This window comes from Plutella xylostella, chromosome 29 (genome assembly GCF_932276165.1).
Source record: "Plutella xylostella chromosome 29, ilPluXylo3.1, whole genome shotgun sequence".
NCBI lineage: Eukaryota > Metazoa > Arthropoda > Insecta > Lepidoptera > Plutellidae > Plutella > Plutella xylostella.
This window is the reverse complement of record NC_064009.1, coordinates 3,166,793-3,187,948: the sequence shown is the minus strand read 5'-3', so window position 1 is coordinate 3,187,948 and position 21,156 is coordinate 3,166,793. Positions and strand designations below refer to the sequence as shown.

Here is a 21,156-nt window from a genome sequence, read left to right as displayed (position 1 = left end):
CTTGTGCAAATGTGAATTGTGTTATACAAAGTTTAGTTTAATTATTTACAATATTATAAGGTCTACAGAAAGTCGTGCTTAGACAAATATTATAAAACGCCGAATTTGTATCGTAGAGGCACGTCTCAGGTTGCGGTAAAGTTACATTTCAATGATTCAAAAACTTGTCTAGTTTCACATTAGGTTTCCTTCGCACGTTTTATATCATTTGCATAAAAAAGTTGAGCCTCTCACGTTAAATCACAGTTTTTATTAAGTATTAATTAAGTAATATATATTTTAGAACTATTGAATCCATTACAAGACGTTTACATTACAACACACGACACTTTAAATTACATTATTTGTGTAAATACCGTCCACTTCTGTGTACTTATTGCTTAGTGTAATTGTGTTCTCACGACAAAAAACTTACGTGTAGGTAGATACGTACCTAACTGCCTTTTCGAAAAATAATTACAAAGTATGGAAATTTTGTGTAATGTAATCATCATACTATCGTATCAAACGTTAAAGAATTATTTTTCAGACATAATAAATTTGTCTTTAATTCTTTTACTGTAAATGACTTGTCAGCAAGTCAATGGGAGGTTTTCGCCATTCAGTATCGCATTTTAAACAAAAACATAACATGATACATAAATTATTAAATAATACTTTGCTTTACGTATAAAATATTATTCATACAGATGTATAAAGAATTCATGTGAGATGGTTTAGATTCTATAAGTATTTTAGAAACACCCATTCACACCACGATTAAGCAAAAATGAACATTTAGCGATTTAAGAGTTAAGTTTTAGAAAATCAGTCTCAAACAACAGGCCATTATTTTCATATACTTTTTTTAAACATTAATTTTATATTACACATTTAAGTACTGATCAAACAGTTAATTAACAGTTAAGGATCTCGTTTGGGGGTACCTAAGGTTGATCTAAGGTATTTATTAGGTATGTTGCAGTTAAGCTGCATTTTATAAGTTGTTACTTGAATGGTCTAGTTGTTTTGAAACTATCAACATTTAATTTGTTGTGGAGAAGTAAACCATACTTTTCTGAAATAATAGTAACTATATGAAGGCGTTGCATAGTTTTCAAACGAATAAATAGTTATAGCTTAGCTGTTATATTTGAGTTACACGCATTTAATGACTGTTATTGCTACAATCATTAATCTATCGGTCGTTGTAGGGTTCGGTTGAAATTAAGTTATACTTTGCATTCAATATTCAGTGGCATTGGACCTGGCAGTTTCTTGTAAATGTGTGTAACTTCCTTAAATATTTATAAGTATAGTGAATACATACATATAACATGAACGTAAACAACATCCAATTTACCTAAATTGGTTCTTTCACACAAGGTTGTCAGTCTTTAAACAGTCGAATCACAAATAATTATTGCTGGGACTGAATCTAATAATAACACTGAGTTGACTATAAAATAGTATTAGATTAAGTAGCTTGAGTTTCTATAACAAAACACACAAGTGACTAGATAATAATCGAGGGCATGTTTTTACTCACTAACCATTTACCGACACAACTACCTATAGGTACAATTATGACAAAACTGGGCTTACTTTAAATAAAATCTAAACTAGGATATCGAAACTAGTCCATTATAAATATTCTGATTCATCTTGAATACAAACAAAGTTTACATTACTCTTTATGATGTATATTTTTCGTTATTACTCATAGTTATCAGCCGGTAGCTAATCTATTTGCATCCATAAGGTAATAACACTACGCTGTAATATTACCGAATGATTATGATTTGTGATTTTTATGTGATATAGGCACAGAAATACTATAATTCTACACAGAATTATTTTATAGGTTTTAGAAAATAATTGTGTGGCCTACTTTTTAAAAGTCTACCGTAGGCTTTAGACTAGAATGCAGTACCTAAGCTATGGTGCTTTGGATTATATTCGTTATTTTACACAAATGCTCGGTTACTAAGTACAGGAAAGAGTTATATGTACTGTGCATCATAAATATATACGCAATAATAAATATACAGCATGGTTGTACTTATTTGTGCACTTGTTTAAACATTTTTTTGGGCCTTTTATTTTCTTATCAATTTAAACATGTATATTTACACTTAAAGACACTTGTAATTCCATATTTCACAAAGATCTCTCTCGAAGTCGCATATTTACAGAGTTATACTTGTATATTTACAATATTAGCAAAAGAGTGCACAAAAACGATTCACAAAATATGCATTTGAGCAATATTAATAAATTTAAACAGTAAGTATTTTAAAACATTAAGAATAGCTATGTACAGGCAAAACGTTAAAAAAGAACTTGCATTTGGGCAATTATTTACAATTTGCAAGAAGCCACGTCAAAACTCGTAACCTATGTGCTTAAACCATATTATTGCTATAAGATTTTTTATACATAAAACTATAAATATATACGTTATGGATTAGTCTACAGACATCAAAACGAAACTTAAGAAAAACAAAATATATTTAAATTGCGCTGTCTACATAAACGGTATTTTTTCTTATATCATTATATCACATTACAATTAGAATCTTGTGGACTGCCAAGTTGACAAGTAGCTTGTCGACCGTCGAACCGGTCTTTTGCACAACTGTCCCGCCGTCACATTCACTGCAACATCAATCTGAATTCTCGTTGGCCGTAGCCGGATTTAACGTCCTAGTTTCTTCGCCTAAAAAAGACCTATCGTATCGACGTTGCCGCGCTATTCTGGGCCTAGCGGCGCCGAGGAGAGGGGCTGATATCGCGTGGCTGGGCACGCGGGTGTCCTTCCGTCCCTGTAGTAGCGGTGACGTCACACTGGACGACTCGTCCCCCTCATCATCCGACAGCGCCGGGTAACTCTCTTTCATTTTCAGGCTGCGTTCTAGTCTTCTTAGAAACCTAGAATAGTTTGTCATTATTTAATCACAGCTACTACGATGTGGCTACGCCGACGTCGTAGCGCTTGCTACGATGTGGCTACGTCGTAGCACTCGTAGCACTTGCTACGATATGCTACGAAACGGCTACATTCTATGTTATTTAGCAAATGTTAGAATATGATTGTAGTCACAGCGGTGTTGGATTGTATATCTGCTGAAAATCGAATAGCTACGATTTTGTCTAGGTTTTCACAAACATGGATGGAGGAACTTTTAAAATGTTATCTCGCATAAACCCTATGAACAATTTAAAAGACAAGCTCTGTTACCTGATTTGGTTGCTAATTGTCCTCAACTTGTTCACTTTGACTGGTCTTCTCGAGTCTTCAGTCAGATCCAAACTGGAAGATATCTTCGATGTCGTGTCCTGTAGACGAAAGTAGTCTTTAATCATTATGCCATTTGTAATTATTTGCCTCAACATACTTCATACCCATGCTATATATGTATAATATATTGAACAATGTGTTCTATGTTTTCTGAAAATTACAATTGATCCAGGATGAAATGACTACTTTGACTATGTTATGGATGGATACATGATCATGAACGTAAATTAGCATATTTAATTAGCAGCCAGATGCACCAATCTATATTTAATTGAAATAATTTTGAAAAATGAAAGCCAATCAGACGAACAATGATTTTTCTTGGCGCAGATATCTTTAATAATGTTAAATACAATACATGATATGAAATTAATGTACTACCTACGTTCATATCAATCTTATACTCTGGGAAAACTTTAATCGGTGTACAAATTGAGAAGTAACTATTATTATATTTCAGCGTAGGTTAGATAAACTAGCTTATTTCTGAATTTTTGGACGGAATTTGTTCAAATAAAGAGTTATTAATATTCGAATATGACTTCTCAATTTTACAACCGATAAGTTGCTACATTTAGGCACTGAGGCTATGATATTTTATTATATCAACATAAATATATCAACATATTTATAACGTCCTCATTATCACAGTTTATAAGGTTACGGTTTCATACGATCTGTGGAACTAGGATACCGAGCACAGCACAAATATAGAATGTGGTATGGTACTGATCAGAAAACCTATTAACGCTTTAATGTAAGTAGATACAACTATGTCTTAAAATTTAAGTCTGCATAAAAAAATATCTGGGTTTTCTGATTATATCATGCCATGTTGCTTTCTTGCTACATTATTATGAGTAGGTATAGTAGGTAGCGTAGAGTATTAGGAAAATAATGATGTTGTCGGGTAGTTGCGTCACCTCGGAGCTTCGGCACTTCTGTCGCTTTAACATGGGCTTCTTTAGGCGACCCGGCTCACTCGACTGAAAGTTTTGTTAACACCAACAAAAAATGAAAAACTTAAAAGGTTGAAAGTCACTTAGAAACAGTGATAATAATATTGTAATTAGCTATAGTTTTATGTAATGATCATACAACAATGCTCGAGCATTGATTAAACGGCTCCCTTCACACAACTGCTGAAGACAGTCACTAAAAATAAAGTGTAAGAATATTTATTATGTCAAAAGACATGATAACATGCGTGCTGCTAAGACACTCAATTGACTCAGATCCTAAAAAATAAACATCTTCAAAATATAATTAATGTAGGTGGGTATTTTTCCACCTCACCTGCATCTCAATATCCGGTGCTACTCTGAACTCCCGCGCTGACGCGACGGATGCCACCGACGCAGCTGACACGGAGTCTTCAGAGGACGACGACGTTGCCAGTACAGTTGGCGCCTGCGACCGGGAGCGGCGGCGGCCGAGCTTGCGCCCGCGCGCGCTCACAGCCGCCGTGCTGTCGCGAGCCCCTGGCACCTGCACCATACGTCAAGAATGATGCGTAAGAAATATGCCCCCAAAGGAATTCAGTGGGGTATAGATCTTGGAATATATTTCTCACCTCGAGCAAGTTGTGCATGGAGTGAGGCATGTGCGGCAGCGTCGACTTGGCGGCGCCGGCCACCTCGTGAGACACCGTCCGAGTTGTTTTCCTGTCCCTCTTCTTCCCAGGTTTTCTTTGAGCTAGAACTGACTTGCTACTGGTCCCTTTAACAAATTCAGAACTTGGGAAATCGTACAATCCATCCGAATCCGTGAATGGTAGCTGTCGCCCATAAAATTGGGGTGAAAATCTTCCTAGCCCCGTCTTATCACTCAGAGGACTTTCACTTCTTGAACTTACTGGACTAAGCGGTCTGCTAACATCTAAATTAGGCGGTTTCAAACTAGCTTTCTCATCTAAACCTCTTTCAACACTAATACATCTAACAATAGAACACTTGGTCACTCCACTAGGAGGGCACAAAGTCAACGCAGTCTGTGGTATTTCTAAACTTTCTTTTAGAGCTACCATGGTCTCCATCTCTTTCGCACTGGACGGCACGTCATCCACCCTCTCATCTGTTCCAATACCCTCATCATTAGACTCCAATAAAGGATCATCTGATAAAGTTTCTGAATCAGATCTCCCCCGTCTTCTTTCTTTGGACTCCTCGTTAGATCCTGCCGGACTTGAATTCGTTTTCATTAGTGGTCGTCTTCTAGATTGAAAGCATGATGGACCACCTCCCGATCCAGGGTCTTCCATTTCTGATGGACACAGTGGGTTGCTCGAGCCACATCGTGATGGCCCTGGACTTGCCATGGAGCTATACCCTGAGGATGAAAGATTAGATTCGGATGGAGCTCGTTCCCCTCTAGCTGACATAGAGAATGGGCTGAGATAGCACATGTTCGCTGCAGCTGGTGGGGGCCTGGGTGATAGAGGCTCGTCTGATTCTTCACTTGGATTATAAGTAATCGTTATCAATGGCGGTGGATGAAGTTCCAAGTGCGGTGGTGTTCGTCGCGGAGGAGGCGATCCCGGTGAAGGTCTTTCTATCGTGAGAACTGGAACACACAGGACGGGAGCTGGAGAGGGTGATGACATTTCCCGCTCTGAATCTTGGCTGTGTGTGAAGCTTGGGCTGGGGGAGTCAGTGACGTGTGTAGAAGGTGTCGGCGTTTCTGTGCATGTTGCTGGTTGACGAAGCTGCAACGAAACATCAAGGGGTTGAATGAATGAATTTAAAGTAACACAAGAAATGTGGGACAAGTGTGTCAGGTTCGTGCTGGACAGAAAACTTGTTTGTACGTATATCACTCATTTAAGTACCTAAAATCAATAACGCAGTTACCTTTAAACGGAGACCAGAAGTGTTCCTGTCATTCTTTGTTTCAGGTCTGATTTCATCCAACTCATCATCGCTTGGTGAGGCAAACGTAATTACGGAATCATTTTGAATGTCCATTTCGTGTTTTGGGTCTCTAGCCCTCGGGAACCGTGGTGATGGCAGCGGCGTTGGTAGAGGAGTAGGGAGTGGAGTTGGAAGAGGGGTGGGGAGCTCTCTGATCGGGGATAGGCATTTGTTAATACTGCTCGGGACTTCTAGGAGAATAGATGGTGGATGGAGCAAGCTATTGCCAGAGCCCTGTGATGACTTATGCCCACTCAGATGATCAAGAACCTGAAAGTACATACGAACGTATTAGTGTTAGGCCGGAATAGCTTCAGTCATAACAAGTATATACATAATCCATCGTACTAACCTGAATTTCAATTGTGTTATGGGGTCTCGCAACAGGTGAGTCAGGTGCTAACGATGGTACCACTGAGGATGCTATCGAAGCGTCATCGCCATCAACCGTGTCATCTTGCGGGGATGAAGCACTAGGCGTGCTGGAAGCTGATATTCCCCCAGACGACGCCCGCGATACCATAGCAGCCGAAGATGATGAAAAATTCCGGAACATCGCTAAGATTGAATCTGCGCTGGAGATTTTGGGTTGCCTGGTAATAGAAGAAAGCCAATTCAGTGTCAAACTAACATAAGCGCATTTTTGGGTCAGCTGAAATGAATGGATGGATTTATTTCAAATATCAACCTATGCAGCCAACTTCGTATAAAAAAGGTGATCAAAATGAGTCATACCTGGAATACTTCTTCAAAGCTGCATGGGCCAAAGTCAAATCAAGACTGGACATTGAGTCACTTCCTTGATTGCTTGAAGTGCTATGTGGAGATCTCACTTCAACATTTGGAGAAGGTGGCGTACTTGAAGCTTTGGCCCTCATTCCTCTATCAGCTATAACCGCCATAGGAATAGCTATTGTATTCACCATATCAACTTCAGAACTAGAGCTCATTTCAGCAGATACTTTGTTTAGTAATCTGGCAAACGTGACTTTTTTTTCTAGTTTCGGGTCAGATATGTGCCTCATTGAGGGTGAAGTCGAAGGTGAAGAGGCTTCACTCGCAAATGATGTTTCTTTATTGTCAAATCCGTATTCAATGAAAGCCGGAGCACTTTCAACGGTACTAAGGGATCGTTTTTCAGACATCTGTATGAGTTCCCCCATTGTTATCTTCTTCGAGTGGTCGTTGGCTGAAGCTGGACTGATGAGTTGTTGAAGTATTTGTTTCTTTTCCGCGGCGTTCTTCTTTGTGGGTGTAGAGTTGTTGCGTTTTTTTCTTGGGGAAGGTGTACCTGGTCAGATAATTACAGTTGAGGTAAAAGATGAAGTAGGTATTTACTTATTTCTCAATCTAGATGAAGCGTTGAATGAGTACGTTGTGAAACATTGACTTTGACAACATTAAATTTTACAACACTGATAGGTATATTAAAATTGTAGTCTTTTATAAAATTGAGTTTGATTATTATCATGCATTCTAATTTAGTAGGTAGTTTAAAAAATGTGCTCATACGGAAGCCAATTTGGATAAAGCGGAATTTGGAAAATATTGTAAATTACATTTTGTGCCGATACAAATTTATTCTTTGATTAGTAGTAATTTGGTAGCTATTTAACACACCACAACAATAATGAATTGGACAATGAAAATGGTAGAAGGCAAACATCATTGGAACTATAAAGTTATGTACATACAGTAATATACGTTAAGAAACATATTTTTAAGATAATTATAATGCTTTAAGTAAAATAATGCATTTTATATTAAGGCTAGTTCCCATGACATTCAACAGGACAGGGTTTCACAATACCTGCAAACGTACTTAATAAAAAGGATGACTTTATTCCTTATAGATGTAACAATTCCACAGGAAGGTAAGGGTATAATTTAACTACTAGTATTGCAGAAAACTGTCCTAACAAGCATGCTAAGCCACTAATATAATAGTCACAGTAGAAAGGTTGGACGATCTAAAAAGGTGCTAACGAAGGAAGGAGCGTCTACGGTTAGAAAACTTTAGAAAACTGTGCGGAAGAATTTTAAAGGGTGCACACATCGACCTTAGTAGTTGGTCTGCGGACGACCGCAGACTTGGTCTAAGAGAAGCGAGACCAGAAGGGAAGCATTCCACATCGATCGCCATTCGGGTAGTAGCGGGTTCACATCGAGGCGGTGCCCTGCGGCACACCGCGCTCCGCAGCTTCATGAGATCAACAGCGATAACAGGGTGGGATGATATCAATTGTGAATTTGTCGTGACTGTGTAGGTTGATTGAATATAAATTTCATGTAATGGCAATGGGAGAAATATGTGTATACTGAGGAATTATGTTTATGAATTATATTTATGAATTATATGTTAATTATGGGGAATGATAGTGACTTTATAACGTATTGAAAGTGTTTGAAACTATGGGCGTGACAGAAGGTGGTGTGGGCATGCGGAGCGCGGCCTCGCCTCGTCCGTGCACATCGAGCGCTCCACTCCTTACGTCTCGGCGGCGGCTTTAACAGATCGTCCAAGCTAAAGGTGCGCGCGGCCCGCGGCGTTCCGGCCGCGAGCCCCGAGACCGACGCCTTGCGGATACCGAGCCGCGTGAGGAGCGTGCGGTGCGGCGCGTCCCCCGCGCCCGCCGCCGTCGCGCAGCGCAGCGCCGCCGCTGTGGACAAACGCCGCGTCACGCCGGGTCACTGCCGCGCCGGCGCCGGCTCCCGCGGCGGCACCGCCACGTAGCGCGCGCCGCCCGCCCGCCGCTTCACCGCTACCCCCACACACAACACCGCACGGATCCAGAAACTGTCAGACTCGACCAGCAATTAGCTATTCAAGCCGATGGATAAAATGACAACTACTCTACCAGAAAATAAAACTTCTCCAAAATTTTGCAACTAAAATTATACTATAATTTATCGCCAATGGTTTTATGAAGTGTTTCTGGACCCGCAAATACAGTGTAAAGAATAGGTAGATAACAGTTCGAAATAACGCATCTAAGCGTGTCGCTTACCGTCCCGGTGTCAGTGTGAATAAGGAAAAGTTAAATAGATCTAGAAACATGAGAAATACTCGATAGGTGTTAGAAGTATGGTACTGCCATTACAGAGTTACCTAAAGCTTTTGATACAAAGATGACTGAAATCAGTTAAGCCTTTACACCTATCAGCAATATTACTTTATTCGTGACCAGCCTGCGTAATTGGGAAAATAGTGCTCGAAAACTCATTCCGACTGTTAAAGTTGGATGTAAAAAGCATTAGAGTTGGTTCAAGAAAGCTCATATTGCCGATTGCAAGCTTTGAAATCATTATGTTCTCTTTTCAAATATGATTGAACTTACGTCTGGCACATCTGTCGGCCTCCTCGGCCAGGAGTTTCTCAATCTTCTCGGGGAAGTGTCTCTTGCCGCACCACACGAGGCCGATGATGCCGAGCACCACGAACACGGCGATCAGGCCCAGCCAGAACGGCTCCTGCAGCATGCGAGTACCCAAACTTACTATCCTCGGCGTCGGGTTCGGAGCCTCACACCTGTCGAAACAAAAGCTGATTCTACAAACTACGAAATGATACTATCATCTAAATAAATAAACCAAAACCTACAAAAATATATGCTGAAATAGAACTGATGAGTGAATAAAACTATTGTGAGTTCGTTTAAAAAACTCGATTTGAAAATAATAATATAAAAAATGATATGCTAAACTATCATTCTAACATGGTTTCACTAATTTTATTAAGATTTCGACATGGTAGTATTCTTTACCTCTTTCCAACCCACGAAGGATTGCACTGGCAAAGAAACCCTCCATCCTTTTCTAGACAAGCTCCTCTGTTGTTGCAAGGTCTTGACGCACAAGGCCGGATCTTTTCGTTGCATCTCCTTCCCTTCCAACCAGTTGGACAAGCGCATTCAAAGCCTTCAGCGCCGAGTCGAGTAGATGTCAGGGAACAGTTCCCCAAGGCACATGGCGCTCGGTCGCAGGCAGTTAAAAGGCAAAATACTCCTAGAATACAGAAATAAAATACATCAAATCACAACAAATTCTTCCTTTAATGCGGTTATTGAAAAAAAAGCTGCGAAATAAAAAAAACTCACCAGTATAAAAACTTCTGCAAGAACAAAAGTTTTTTGTAGCATCGTTAATGCATTTTCCTCCGTGTTGACAAGGGTTTGGATAGCATGATTCCAAGTTTGTATCCTCTGACAATAGCAGCAGTTTGTTGTGATATCCAGGATCTAAAAATAAATATTGTTGTGAGTAAATATTGTTGTGTGATCAAAATCAAACTTGTTGTTTTGGAAATATTAGGATGCTGAATATCGAAAGTTCAAACCTTTATTAACAATAATTGTAACATCCATATCGACTCCCAGCTCTCCGGAATGTTGGGTCACAATCAGTGAATGCAGGTAAGAGTTGATAACGAGCGGCGCTCCCTGCTCCACCTTTCTCCGGGTTCGGTCCACGTCACAGAGCGTCCACTGAGTGCCGTTGTGGTCTGTGTAGCTGTCTTTCACCTGGAGTTAGGATATCGCAGATCAGTATATATAGAAGTATTAAGAGTGCCAATATTTTAAAAGGAAATGAAATAAATTAATCTGTAGAGGAAAGTGGTACGACCGTAAATGCTGCTGACAAGTGATAGCATAAACATCAACTCTAATGATAGGTACATCATAAATAACAAAACTCAATCCCGTACCTCAATCCAGCCGTTCCTTCCGCCGCAAGGCCATTCCCCACCGCTCTTCACCAACTTCGTCCTGGCGAAGGCGGCTGACAGGGTGTAGTGATGGGGAGCCACCACCAGGGTGTGCAGTGTGGTCTGGCGCGGGGCGGGCGCCGGCCAGTTGAGGGGAGCCAGCTGCCCGGAGCGGGCCGAGTGGAGGTCGATCACGTGCGTTGTGTTCAGGTATGACACTGGTGAAGAGTTTTACTATTACATTACGCAAGATAAGTAGCTAATATTTTGGATTTTTTAGTAACTGTTCCTACAGTTATACCTACCTACAAGCATTGATCAAAATGGCGGCTTTCTATGATCATTAATAAATTATAAGAGATCAAATGAGCAGCATGAGAATACTTAATAAAAAAACTTACCACTTTTAAAATGCGCCAAGAATCCTTTTCCTGTGGAGTTTTCTCCAGTTCTCAATCGTATTCTCAACATTTCCGACTCCGATATGAACAGTCCATTTGTTAGTATGTTTGTGTTCCGAAACGGTCTGATAAGTCCACTTTGCAAGTCAATTTGTATTTCTAGTATTGATTCTTCATTTGTTACTTCTGTCACATTGACTGGGACTCCATTTTCAAAACTGCCGTAGCCGAAGTCAAAATGGCTGATATTGAGGAAAACCCGCTTTCCTAGTGATAAAGATAGATATTAAAACATTGTAGGTACATAGATGTTGAATCTAAAGAACTTAAGAAATTGTGTCGTTTGCAGTACCTATGTACTTTGTTTCCCAAAAGATTACCACAAAATATAATAGCAGCTCGTAAGCCGAATAGATTTTGATGTTTCAGGCAACTTAAAATTTATTTACATTGTTTCTTTTGTCAGGAAACTACACTGACTTGGAAAAAATTTACAAGTTTAGTGCATTGAACTATACCAGATATTTTTAATTTTCAGAGTTTAATTAAAACTAATCTGTATCCTTACTGTAACCTCTTACCAGCAGGCGCGAGTATGTCGAAGGTACAGTCGAGGCCGGGCAGCAGGAAGTCGGGGTAATTGGGGCTGCTGACGACGCCCTCCTTGGAAGTGAACGTCTGCGAGGGGCAGCCCGACATCGACACGGCCTTCCACGTCAGGGAGAACCCCAGGCTTTGTGTGCTGGGGAAGGAATGCAGATTGTCAGAAGAATTAAATATTATTCATGGTATTGGTGTTTTGTCTTTGACGGACCCATGGAATTATGAGGTGCCTCGTAATTAATGTAATGTTCAATTTCTTTGGACGAACCGGATAAATTTGTTAAACGTTAGGTACCTAGGTACCCGAGTAAAATCATTTGACCCTAAGAGTCGCTGGTGGAAGATAGCTGGAAAATATTTTATCGATAATACAGGAGCCTAAACATATTAGATTTGTAGACTATACAGTCTAACCGTGTTTACATACATGTAAACACGGTTTATACCCTGCCTATGATTGATTTACATATTCACTTTAGCTATATATTTTCAGTAGATCAAACGCCTCAAGATGGTCTTGTGGAAAACACTGGTGGCATAACCATGAGACCACGGCCTAAAGTGCCATCCGAAATCGGTCATGTGTTGCTCAAGTTCATTAATCAGTTACGATCACTGAAGCTAGCTCGACTACGGACGCTTCAAAAGAAGTACTGACTTGTAATCGGAGTGGAAGTGCAGTACAGCTCGGTTGCTGGTGGCCACCCAGCGCGCGGCGGCGACGGAGCCGCAGTAGCGCTGCGACCGCCCGTCCGCGCCGTCGCGTAGCTGGAAACAATCAACAAATATTTCAGCTAACACCTCCTAATAAAAGTACACTCACAACTACTCACGAACAATTCAAAAGTTTCAGCGACAATAGCACCAAATTACTCACGGAAGAGACTTGCTTATTTTGACCGCGTATCAAAATATTATCAGCGAAAATCGTAAATATTTTGATCAAAATTTAAATCTAAATTAAATGTTTTAATTTTTTTTACAGAAATATTCTTCTGTCGAATAACTTTTGATTACAGCTTTTCATGTGGAGACTGAAGACTACGATCAGGCAAACGCATCGCCTTTTGGTACTGTTTTTTTTTTAAGTTTATAAAATGTGTTTTGTATTGTTTCCTTTTGGTGCAAATGAAGAGTATTATTCTATAATTTCTGATCTCACCTCAACATAATCATACAGGCAATCCCTCTGCGGCTCCAGATCCAGTTTATCGAAGCTGAAGACCAGCCTCGTGCCCGGTGGACCGCGCACGTGCACCCAGTAGTCGAGGTCGTTGTCGTACACGGCCGGGTAGTTGGGGCTGGTTAGTGAGCCTAGGGAGAGGTGAGAATGAGAATCAGGTAGTCACGGAAAAAGGAGTTAGGGTATTTTTAACAGCATGCGGATTTGACCACGCATGCGGGATGGCATGCCATTTTCCCGCGTCTCACGCGTGCATATTCTTCGCTTTACAATGAATACTTGTATGAACGCATGCGGGGCAATTCCGCATGCGTGATCAAATCCGCATGCTGTTAAAAACTCAAACTTCTGACAGAACCACTATGCTCCATTAAAATTACAATCGCTTGTTTGCTTGTTTGTTACCATACCCGAGACTGCGTTGTTGTATTTGACATTAGTGCACAAAGGAACTTTAAGCTAATCCCTTGCTTTCACAGTATACGGTCAGAAAGAGACAGACATAGATTTAATGCCGATGTTAGCTTAATGTTCCTTTATACACCTACCCGGCAAATGAGGTTCGAAATAATTACAATACGATACAGGCGAAATGACCCGTGTAGGAGGAATTATTGTAATCTCGGGTAGGTATAATGTACGGTTATCTTAGCACATTACCTGTTTTTATGTTTGAAGCATAGGTAGGTAATAAGTATAGGTAGGGGAAGTGTATAGGAAGCATCGTGTTTTTCACGAATCTCTCCTAGATGTCTCATAATATAGTCTCTACATCCTGTTTAATTATATTGTAAGGACTTACATAATGTATACGCTCAGACCCTACATAAATAATCGAAATCAGATCTGTTAATCAACCATACCGATAGATAATTACACCGAAATCACGTCTATATGTCTCTCGGAACCGAACAAACCGGGCTTACACGCTGACACGACAAGACACGGACCAATAATACCGGGGATTAACCGGACCACTTTCATAATTAATTGGATTATGTGGTTCTTGCCAGAGTTGTTTACTTTCTGTGCCGCGGATGTTTGTGGAAGAAAATTGCGTTTTGTTAATCGCCGAGGTATTGGGTATTCAGTGCGGTTATTGTAAATGGTATTCTTAGCTCGGTAAGGTTTACTATGTGGGGTAGGATGAAATTATATTTTGTGGTAAGTACGGCATGTTTGTCATTCTCTTCGTTAACATTCGTGCATTCACAATGCCCTGGTTTGAAAGGGGCATACGGGGGGCGTTATTGCGATGCTACCTCATTTTTATTTTGTCACGTTAACATTTTGCGTCCGGTAGTCGCAAAACAATAGATTTGTATTGTGTCTAACACTACGGTATTCAACTGATTAAACCACAAAGCAAATATTAAACCAATCAATGCCAGAAGCCCTCATTACCTGAGCTCCCCTCCACGGTCTGGTTAGTAACAATGTGCTCAGACGTGAGCCGGCGCTTGCACACGTATCCCCCGGTAGTGGTGCACTTGTGGGCCACCCAGTACAGCCCGCTCGGCTGCGACGGCACCGGTGATGACTTCCACTGGAATGTTAGAGGGGTATTATTATGGTTGTGTCAAATGTACCTAATTGTAGTTTGTTTGTTTTGGGGGACATATGCTAGTCGTTACTGAACTCTGAAGTGAAGATTATGCCGCATGAAAATACCGCTAAATAAAGAAGTTCCAGGGTGAGGCTAGCAAGGCCCAAGCGGGGCCTCATTATCACTTTTAAATAAATGATGTGTTTTGTTAGGTACGCTATGCATTTTAGATGTAGACTTCTGATGTGAGGCATTACATAATTCTTTCCTGTATAATATAATACGATTTTGACACTTCTAAAACTAAACTTATGCCTATTTTCATAGTCTGTTAGATCATTAACACGCCTGTTACATTGTAATGTCATCAATTATACATACGTCATCAAAATAAAATCAATATTAAATTCTTGACAGATACATATGTCAAAAAGTCAACAATCCCTTGTTATGATCTAACAGAGTTTGGTGAAACTAGGGCTTAAGTTACCCGCAGCTCTGTAACTTCACTGGAGTTTAAATTAACGGTATCTTATTTAAACATACCTGCACACCCAAGCACTTCTGTTCATCCGTAGCATCAGCCACCTCCTCTGTGTCATTGTACGGAGGCCAGCCCTGGTAGGTCGCAGCGCTGCCGTCCACCCAGAGGAAGCTGTCAGCGCTTTGCGCAGCTAAACGCGCCCCCAGCCAGTAGACCGACGCAGCGCTGTAGTCGCTGGATTGGCGGATGCCGCTTGAAACGAACCGTTCCTCTTCGGCAGAATGCACGGAGGTTAGATGCATGTTTAGACCTTCGCACACCTGGAATTGAAGCAAAGAAATTATTTTAAAATGTACGAAATGCATGAAGATTGCAGGAGTTCATGTAACTGAAACCAAATAATGTAAACACTAAGGGCCTTACCACAAAAACTTAGACAGTATTTAACAGGTGTTTAGCGCTGTCAAACGCCTACAAAGTCTGTCAAATTTCGTTTTAAACACTGGCTAAGCAGTTTTTTTTTGAGGTAGTGCAGTATGAATATAGCATAGTGGCAAACTCTAGTGTGTAGTTCCTGTGATTGTCACCGACACGATAAGAAGAAGATCAGGTAAATAGTAATAGATCTGTCACAAGGTGCGTTACCTACAGCAATATGCCCTCTTTTGAATATCGTTCTATTTAAAGAATACTTAATAAAACAAATGAAAGTTTCCCGCCCTTGCTGACGTTTTAAGTGTCGCCGGAAGTAAAGTATTTAACCTAAATAAAAGTTTATCCCGATTCTAAACGTTACCACAATATTTTCATTCCATTACGTGGGACCCGAAAGCTTCGGGTCTGTAAAAAAGAAATTACTTTTTTCATAATAACAGGCAACTTTTGTTTAGTATTTTAATAACGACCGAAATGTAACTTTTTATATTCCTTTGTTTGGGCTTGATTAAGGAAGGAGTCTTTAATAGCAGGTTGACATGCGAGACGTTTGACTTAAATTGCATTTTTTCATCGTTGTACTGTAGAAACATTTTGGTATTTTGTATGCGTTGTGTTGTATGATCACGACTGAAATATCTGCTGCTGAAACTTCAGGGGTACCTACATTCAACAGCCACGGCCTCCGAAATATAGAACATGTCATTATTTTTAAACAATTTCGCGACTAGCATATTGATGCATTGCAGAACGGAGCGTTTTAGTTTTACCATCCTAACAGCTGCTTTATACATATATAGCGTTGTAAATGTGTAGTGGTTGCGTCCGTACAAAACTTTAATATTTATCGGCTTCACTACATATTTCCCCGTTTGGGAGAATAAATAATGGTCGTTTTTCAGCACGACCTTATATTTATTTCCATCAGTTTCTGTTTGTGTGTCGCATCCAACATCATTCATTCAGAGCGGCAGAGCAGTGGCCTGTGGCTTATTAAAATTGATGACCTTTCCATTCAGCCCTATTTACCATGGGCTATGAATAAAATATACATCATAGCGATAATCAATCTTCACTGTTGTTTAGATATTTTTGTAACAAAGACGCTAATTACCTACGTTTTATTATGGCAGGCGCGTTTCTGCAAACGAGATTGAATCTAATGAATGATGAGAATGATAGGACGGTAGCCTTGTTACGATATAAACTTGCAAAAGGTGGATGCTAAGGTTTGGATGCGGCAAGCTTCGGAGCACATCCATTGAGGTATTTTGATTTAATAGCAGTCCATATACTAGAATTTTAGTTAAACTTTACGTTTGATGTGTAATTGTATTTATGCATCATAAATAACATTCCAAATATCAAACAAAAAAATTAATATATTAAACAACAGCAATAACGTTTCATCCAACTGATGAACGTATTATTTGTTGAAACTCAGCGATGCATTTTCCAACAATGTTTAACAACAGAAACAACTGTTTATTACATCCAATTTTGTATCTGGACGTAGCTTTAATTTTAATAATGTAATACCGAGTTTGCATATAAAACAGAAAATGTACAGTTAATTTCAAAATGCATGAAATTGTGTTACCGATGAGTGGAAAGCTGATGAGTACGAGTTATTTTAAAATGAGCATGAGGAAGGCCGATGATGATACATAGTGTTATGGCGCTCCTTGGGAGAGACCTATATCTGGCAATGGACTATTATGGGCAGATAATAAACTCCTTCATATAAGCACGAATTTGTTAATAATCGTGAAACGGAGCCATTCTGATACGAGACATGCTCCGACGCTGTCTTCCCAGAGAGGGTCACGCTAGGACGCTCATTTCCTAACAATAATGATAGTAAGGGCCTGTTTCACAATGTCTGGATAATGGTTACCTGTGGGATAAAATACATGCTGTCACTCTCTGTTATTATGTTTTAGACAGTGGCTGCATGACTTTTATCCCATAGGAAGCCATTATTCAGATATTGTGAAACAGGCCCTTAATGATGTGTCACTATTTATAGTGGTGTTTCTGCCAGTATACCTGCTTGGCGGTGGCCCAGGAGGCGCGCGGGTGGCTGGTGAACAGGTAGCAGTGGCCGCGGAACAGCACCTGCTTGGCGTCCGCACACGACTGGGCTGCAACAAACAGACAGACAGAACGTTAATTACGAACTCACGCATGATATATGCAACAGTGCAGGCATTCAGGGAGGCATTGTTTTATTCCGCCCGCGAGATGGACAGGCCGCCTCCGATCGGACAAGGTGGTAATACCTAATTAGTATTTTTTGAGGAAGATAGAATTAGCTTTACTTAGTAATTGAAAATTTTGTAGGTTCCGTGACCTATTTTTATTCAGACTGTTTGTGTTCTGAACCACATAAAGATTTTCTAGCATCTAGCCAACTAAATTCTAAGTACCTATTACTTACTAGGTATTTCCTGTCTTACCAAAGATAGATGCACTGTTTCTGAAAGCCTCTTTGCATAAAGAATCTCTCTTCGAGTTTCTAACGGTCACTGATGCGTTTTCTTTCGAGTGAAACGCCGCGTCAGAATATAAGTATCGGACATTCGAAAATAGATAGATAAATAGAATAAATATGTAAGTTCCTAAAAATAGAAATAAAGCTCTTTAGCTTTACTGAAATGTAAAGCTATACCATACAAAGCAATAGTACTATTTATATAATTTAAAAGAGTCAAATTTCACGAACATTCTCTTTATTACCTATGTATGGTGTTTGGTGATTTTGATAAGTAGGTAGGTACTAATATACCTACCTACCTGTCTTGTAGTATACCTACCTACGTAAGTATTTCATAAAACTCTAAATACCGGTAGAAAACAATATTTCTACCTTCTCGGAATCAGGCCTCTGTGTAAATACACATCGTAAGCAAATACCGAGGTCCATTTAGTTGGCATAAACGGTGCGCCCTATTTAGCGACATTTCCACAATAGTTCCAATCGAGTACGCCGCCACACGGTAGCTATATACATACTTATATACTTACCTACTAGGGATCTCATTTCATCCTGGGAATGATAATGACAGTGGAAAACTCAACAAAACTCTATTAGGTATAATATACATAGGCATATTTGTATATATAGGCATTAGAGAACTAATGAACTATGTAGATAAGTTTTTAAATTACAATAGGAACGTTTGTTTAACTATATTTTAACCCCCTTATTCATAAAAAGTTATAGGACGCTTTAGCTTTTGAACTGTTTGGTCACTCTTAAATAGAGCACAATTTGTTCTTTGACAGAGAGGGACAAAACAGTTCAAAAGCTAAAGCGTCCTATAACTCTTTTATGAATAAGGGGGTAAGACATCTATGTTATTATGTTTCTACGTCACATACTATACGTATCTACTGACCTATTTTTATAAAATCGTATGTTGTGTATTAATGTTCCAGTCCTCTATGCGATTCTAAGCATAGAGTATTATAATACATATATGCTCATATAGTCATATAGTATCTACGCGATATTCAGAAAAACAAAACCCAAGGCTATATACGTGGAGTTGGAGAATGACAAAACCTAAAAATAGTGCAGAACTTTACAATGGGTTTCGCGTACAACCGACAACAATACAACAGACAGACCTATATTCAGGTGAGACACTCAAAAAAATGACAACCAGTATATAAATAAAAATGTAGATATAAAATACATATAAGTACAGTGCGACAAACTTATCTGTTCCGGCGATAGCGAACTAAATTGATCCATATCTCATTACTTACTAATGAATTATAATTATATTGATATAGATTAGATGGGTTTATTAAAACCACAAGAGCGAATTACCACTACTTGCAAACTTAAAATCTTATAGAATTAAGAAATATTAGGCATTTACGTGAGCTCTCACCGGAACAGATTAGTTTGTGGCACTGTACCTATGGTTATACCGTCAACTGTCCCAGAGGGGAGGCATGAAACTGTCTCCTGATTTACGGAGAGTCGACATTTTATTTGTCTCCGATGGCTCATATAATGAGTCCTTTGATTATACACAAAAATGGTCGTAGAATGAGTCATATGAGAAATGAGGCAAAGGTTCAGAGATGTAATGTTCGGTAACATGTTTGTTAGGTAATACGAGTACAATAAAATACGTAGAGCGCATGTATTGTATCGTAAATGTTAATAAATCGGAGCCTGATGAAATACTGGTTTAAATGCGAGACATTTTTTACGCATCAAGAAATAACGCTCGCGAATTTATCGAAATGGTGATTGGCGATTCTGTCGGGAAATGGCTCAATGATTATACCAACTGCGGAAAATAAATATGATATAAAATATTGATGCATTATTTTGGTACTTATAAATGTATGTTTTATACTTACATAAATGTACTGTAATATCATAAATGTGACATTATGATATTACAGTACACACAATTTAATAAATAATAATAATTACAGCATGTTTGGTACCTTATACCTACGCTAGATTATCTAAAAACTGAAAATAGACGGAAAACCATTATCAGTTCATAAACACCTATATCAAAGATTGCACTTTTGTTCAAAATCTATTTTAAATTCAATGCAACTACCCAACGTTTTTTAACCCAATGCTATTTAATTTAACACGAGACCCGTGCAACAAAGGTGCCTCAGTGTGCTTGTTGGCTCGCATTAGCGTCTACATGAACGCAGCCGAATGAGATTAAACCAGCGTCCTGATTACGTAGCGTAGCTGAAATTAGCATGGATTTTTTAAAATCTTACCGACACCATACCATGTTTGCTACACCTCGTTTTGGCACAGATTAATAATACCTATGTATATAAGTCACAACAAATATTGTACTTATATTTGTATTTGGGACATCGGCGATGCCACATGGAGGGGAAGTACCATCAATACTCTACCTGTACAAGATAAAAATGTTCTATGGTTAACTGGTAATACGGGCGCAGGGGGTCACTCTATATTTCGAAAAACTAAGTTTTGGAGCGCTGCTGCGCGAGCCACGACTCTATCTCGTTGTATTAAACGTGCCGATGTCATGACAACTGCTCTCGTTCGTTCGTTTTGCCTCAGTATAGAGTAACCCTTCTGGGCACTCTGTGGGTCGACTTCTACACTCGCGCTCACTGATCTCATCTGTTTCATGCGCGTGTATTTCTCCCGTTCGTAATTGGATACTTGACACGAGCAGAAATATACACTATCGTAGGCGTAGGCATCGGAACGAATTTTCATCAAAGTATATTTTTCCACACAAATACTGCGTAGTTCGCATTCTGTTAGGACGATGTCTTCATCTGAAAACCTCAAGCCTTCTGATTTCAAGCACCCTATACTTATACTGTTCTGGGAAGATAAAGAATTGGTAGCTAATTAAATGAAGAAAATACGGCAGTGTCTTCAATCAGTCTATTCAAAACATTACAAACACAAACTGTGGTATCGTTGTCGTAGGGCTCTCTTTTTTTATGCATTTACCTGGTGGTCAGGAGCGATGCATCATCGCAATTGCCCAATAATCTCCCACTCAATTTTGCAACAGTGACAAATTAAGTGGTGGCAATTTGGTCTATCGTGGATGAAATTAAGAATGATTG

The 21,156-nt window shown here is 39.5% G+C and overlaps 1 protein-coding gene across 1 annotated transcript in view; it reads right to left on the bottom strand.

Annotated features, from left to right (window-relative positions):
* Window positions 1-607: 607 nt before the first annotated feature.
* The window catches only part of LOC105385314, a 206,477-nt gene continuing 185,928 nt past the window's right edge, over window positions 608-21,156 (bottom strand). The window contains exons 11-31 of the mRNA XM_048631541.1: window positions 17,596-17,690; window positions 15,174-15,431; window positions 14,486-14,627; window positions 13,061-13,212; window positions 12,557-12,666; window positions 11,877-12,037; window positions 11,296-11,562; window positions 10,895-11,112; window positions 10,526-10,709; window positions 10,287-10,427; window positions 9,954-10,194; window positions 9,528-9,718; window positions 8,682-8,849; window positions 6,925-7,480; window positions 6,542-6,782; window positions 6,130-6,459; window positions 4,854-5,984; window positions 4,577-4,768; window positions 4,204-4,266; window positions 3,221-3,318; window positions 608-2,910 (exon numbers count right to left, since the gene is read on the bottom strand). Of these exons, the coding sequence (XP_048487498.1) occupies window positions 2,646-2,910; window positions 3,221-3,318; window positions 4,204-4,266; window positions 4,577-4,768; window positions 4,854-5,984; window positions 6,130-6,459; window positions 6,542-6,782; window positions 6,925-7,480; window positions 8,682-8,849; window positions 9,528-9,718; window positions 9,954-10,194; window positions 10,287-10,427; window positions 10,526-10,709; window positions 10,895-11,112; window positions 11,296-11,562; window positions 11,877-12,037; window positions 12,557-12,666; window positions 13,061-13,212; window positions 14,486-14,627; window positions 15,174-15,431; window positions 17,596-17,690 (5,204 nt within the window). The 3' untranslated portion in view covers window positions 608-2,645. The remainder of the gene's footprint in view (window positions 2,911-3,220; window positions 3,319-4,203; window positions 4,267-4,576; window positions 4,769-4,853; window positions 5,985-6,129; window positions 6,460-6,541; window positions 6,783-6,924; window positions 7,481-8,681; window positions 8,850-9,527; window positions 9,719-9,953; window positions 10,195-10,286; window positions 10,428-10,525; window positions 10,710-10,894; window positions 11,113-11,295; window positions 11,563-11,876; window positions 12,038-12,556; window positions 12,667-13,060; window positions 13,213-14,485; window positions 14,628-15,173; window positions 15,432-17,595; window positions 17,691-21,156) is intronic.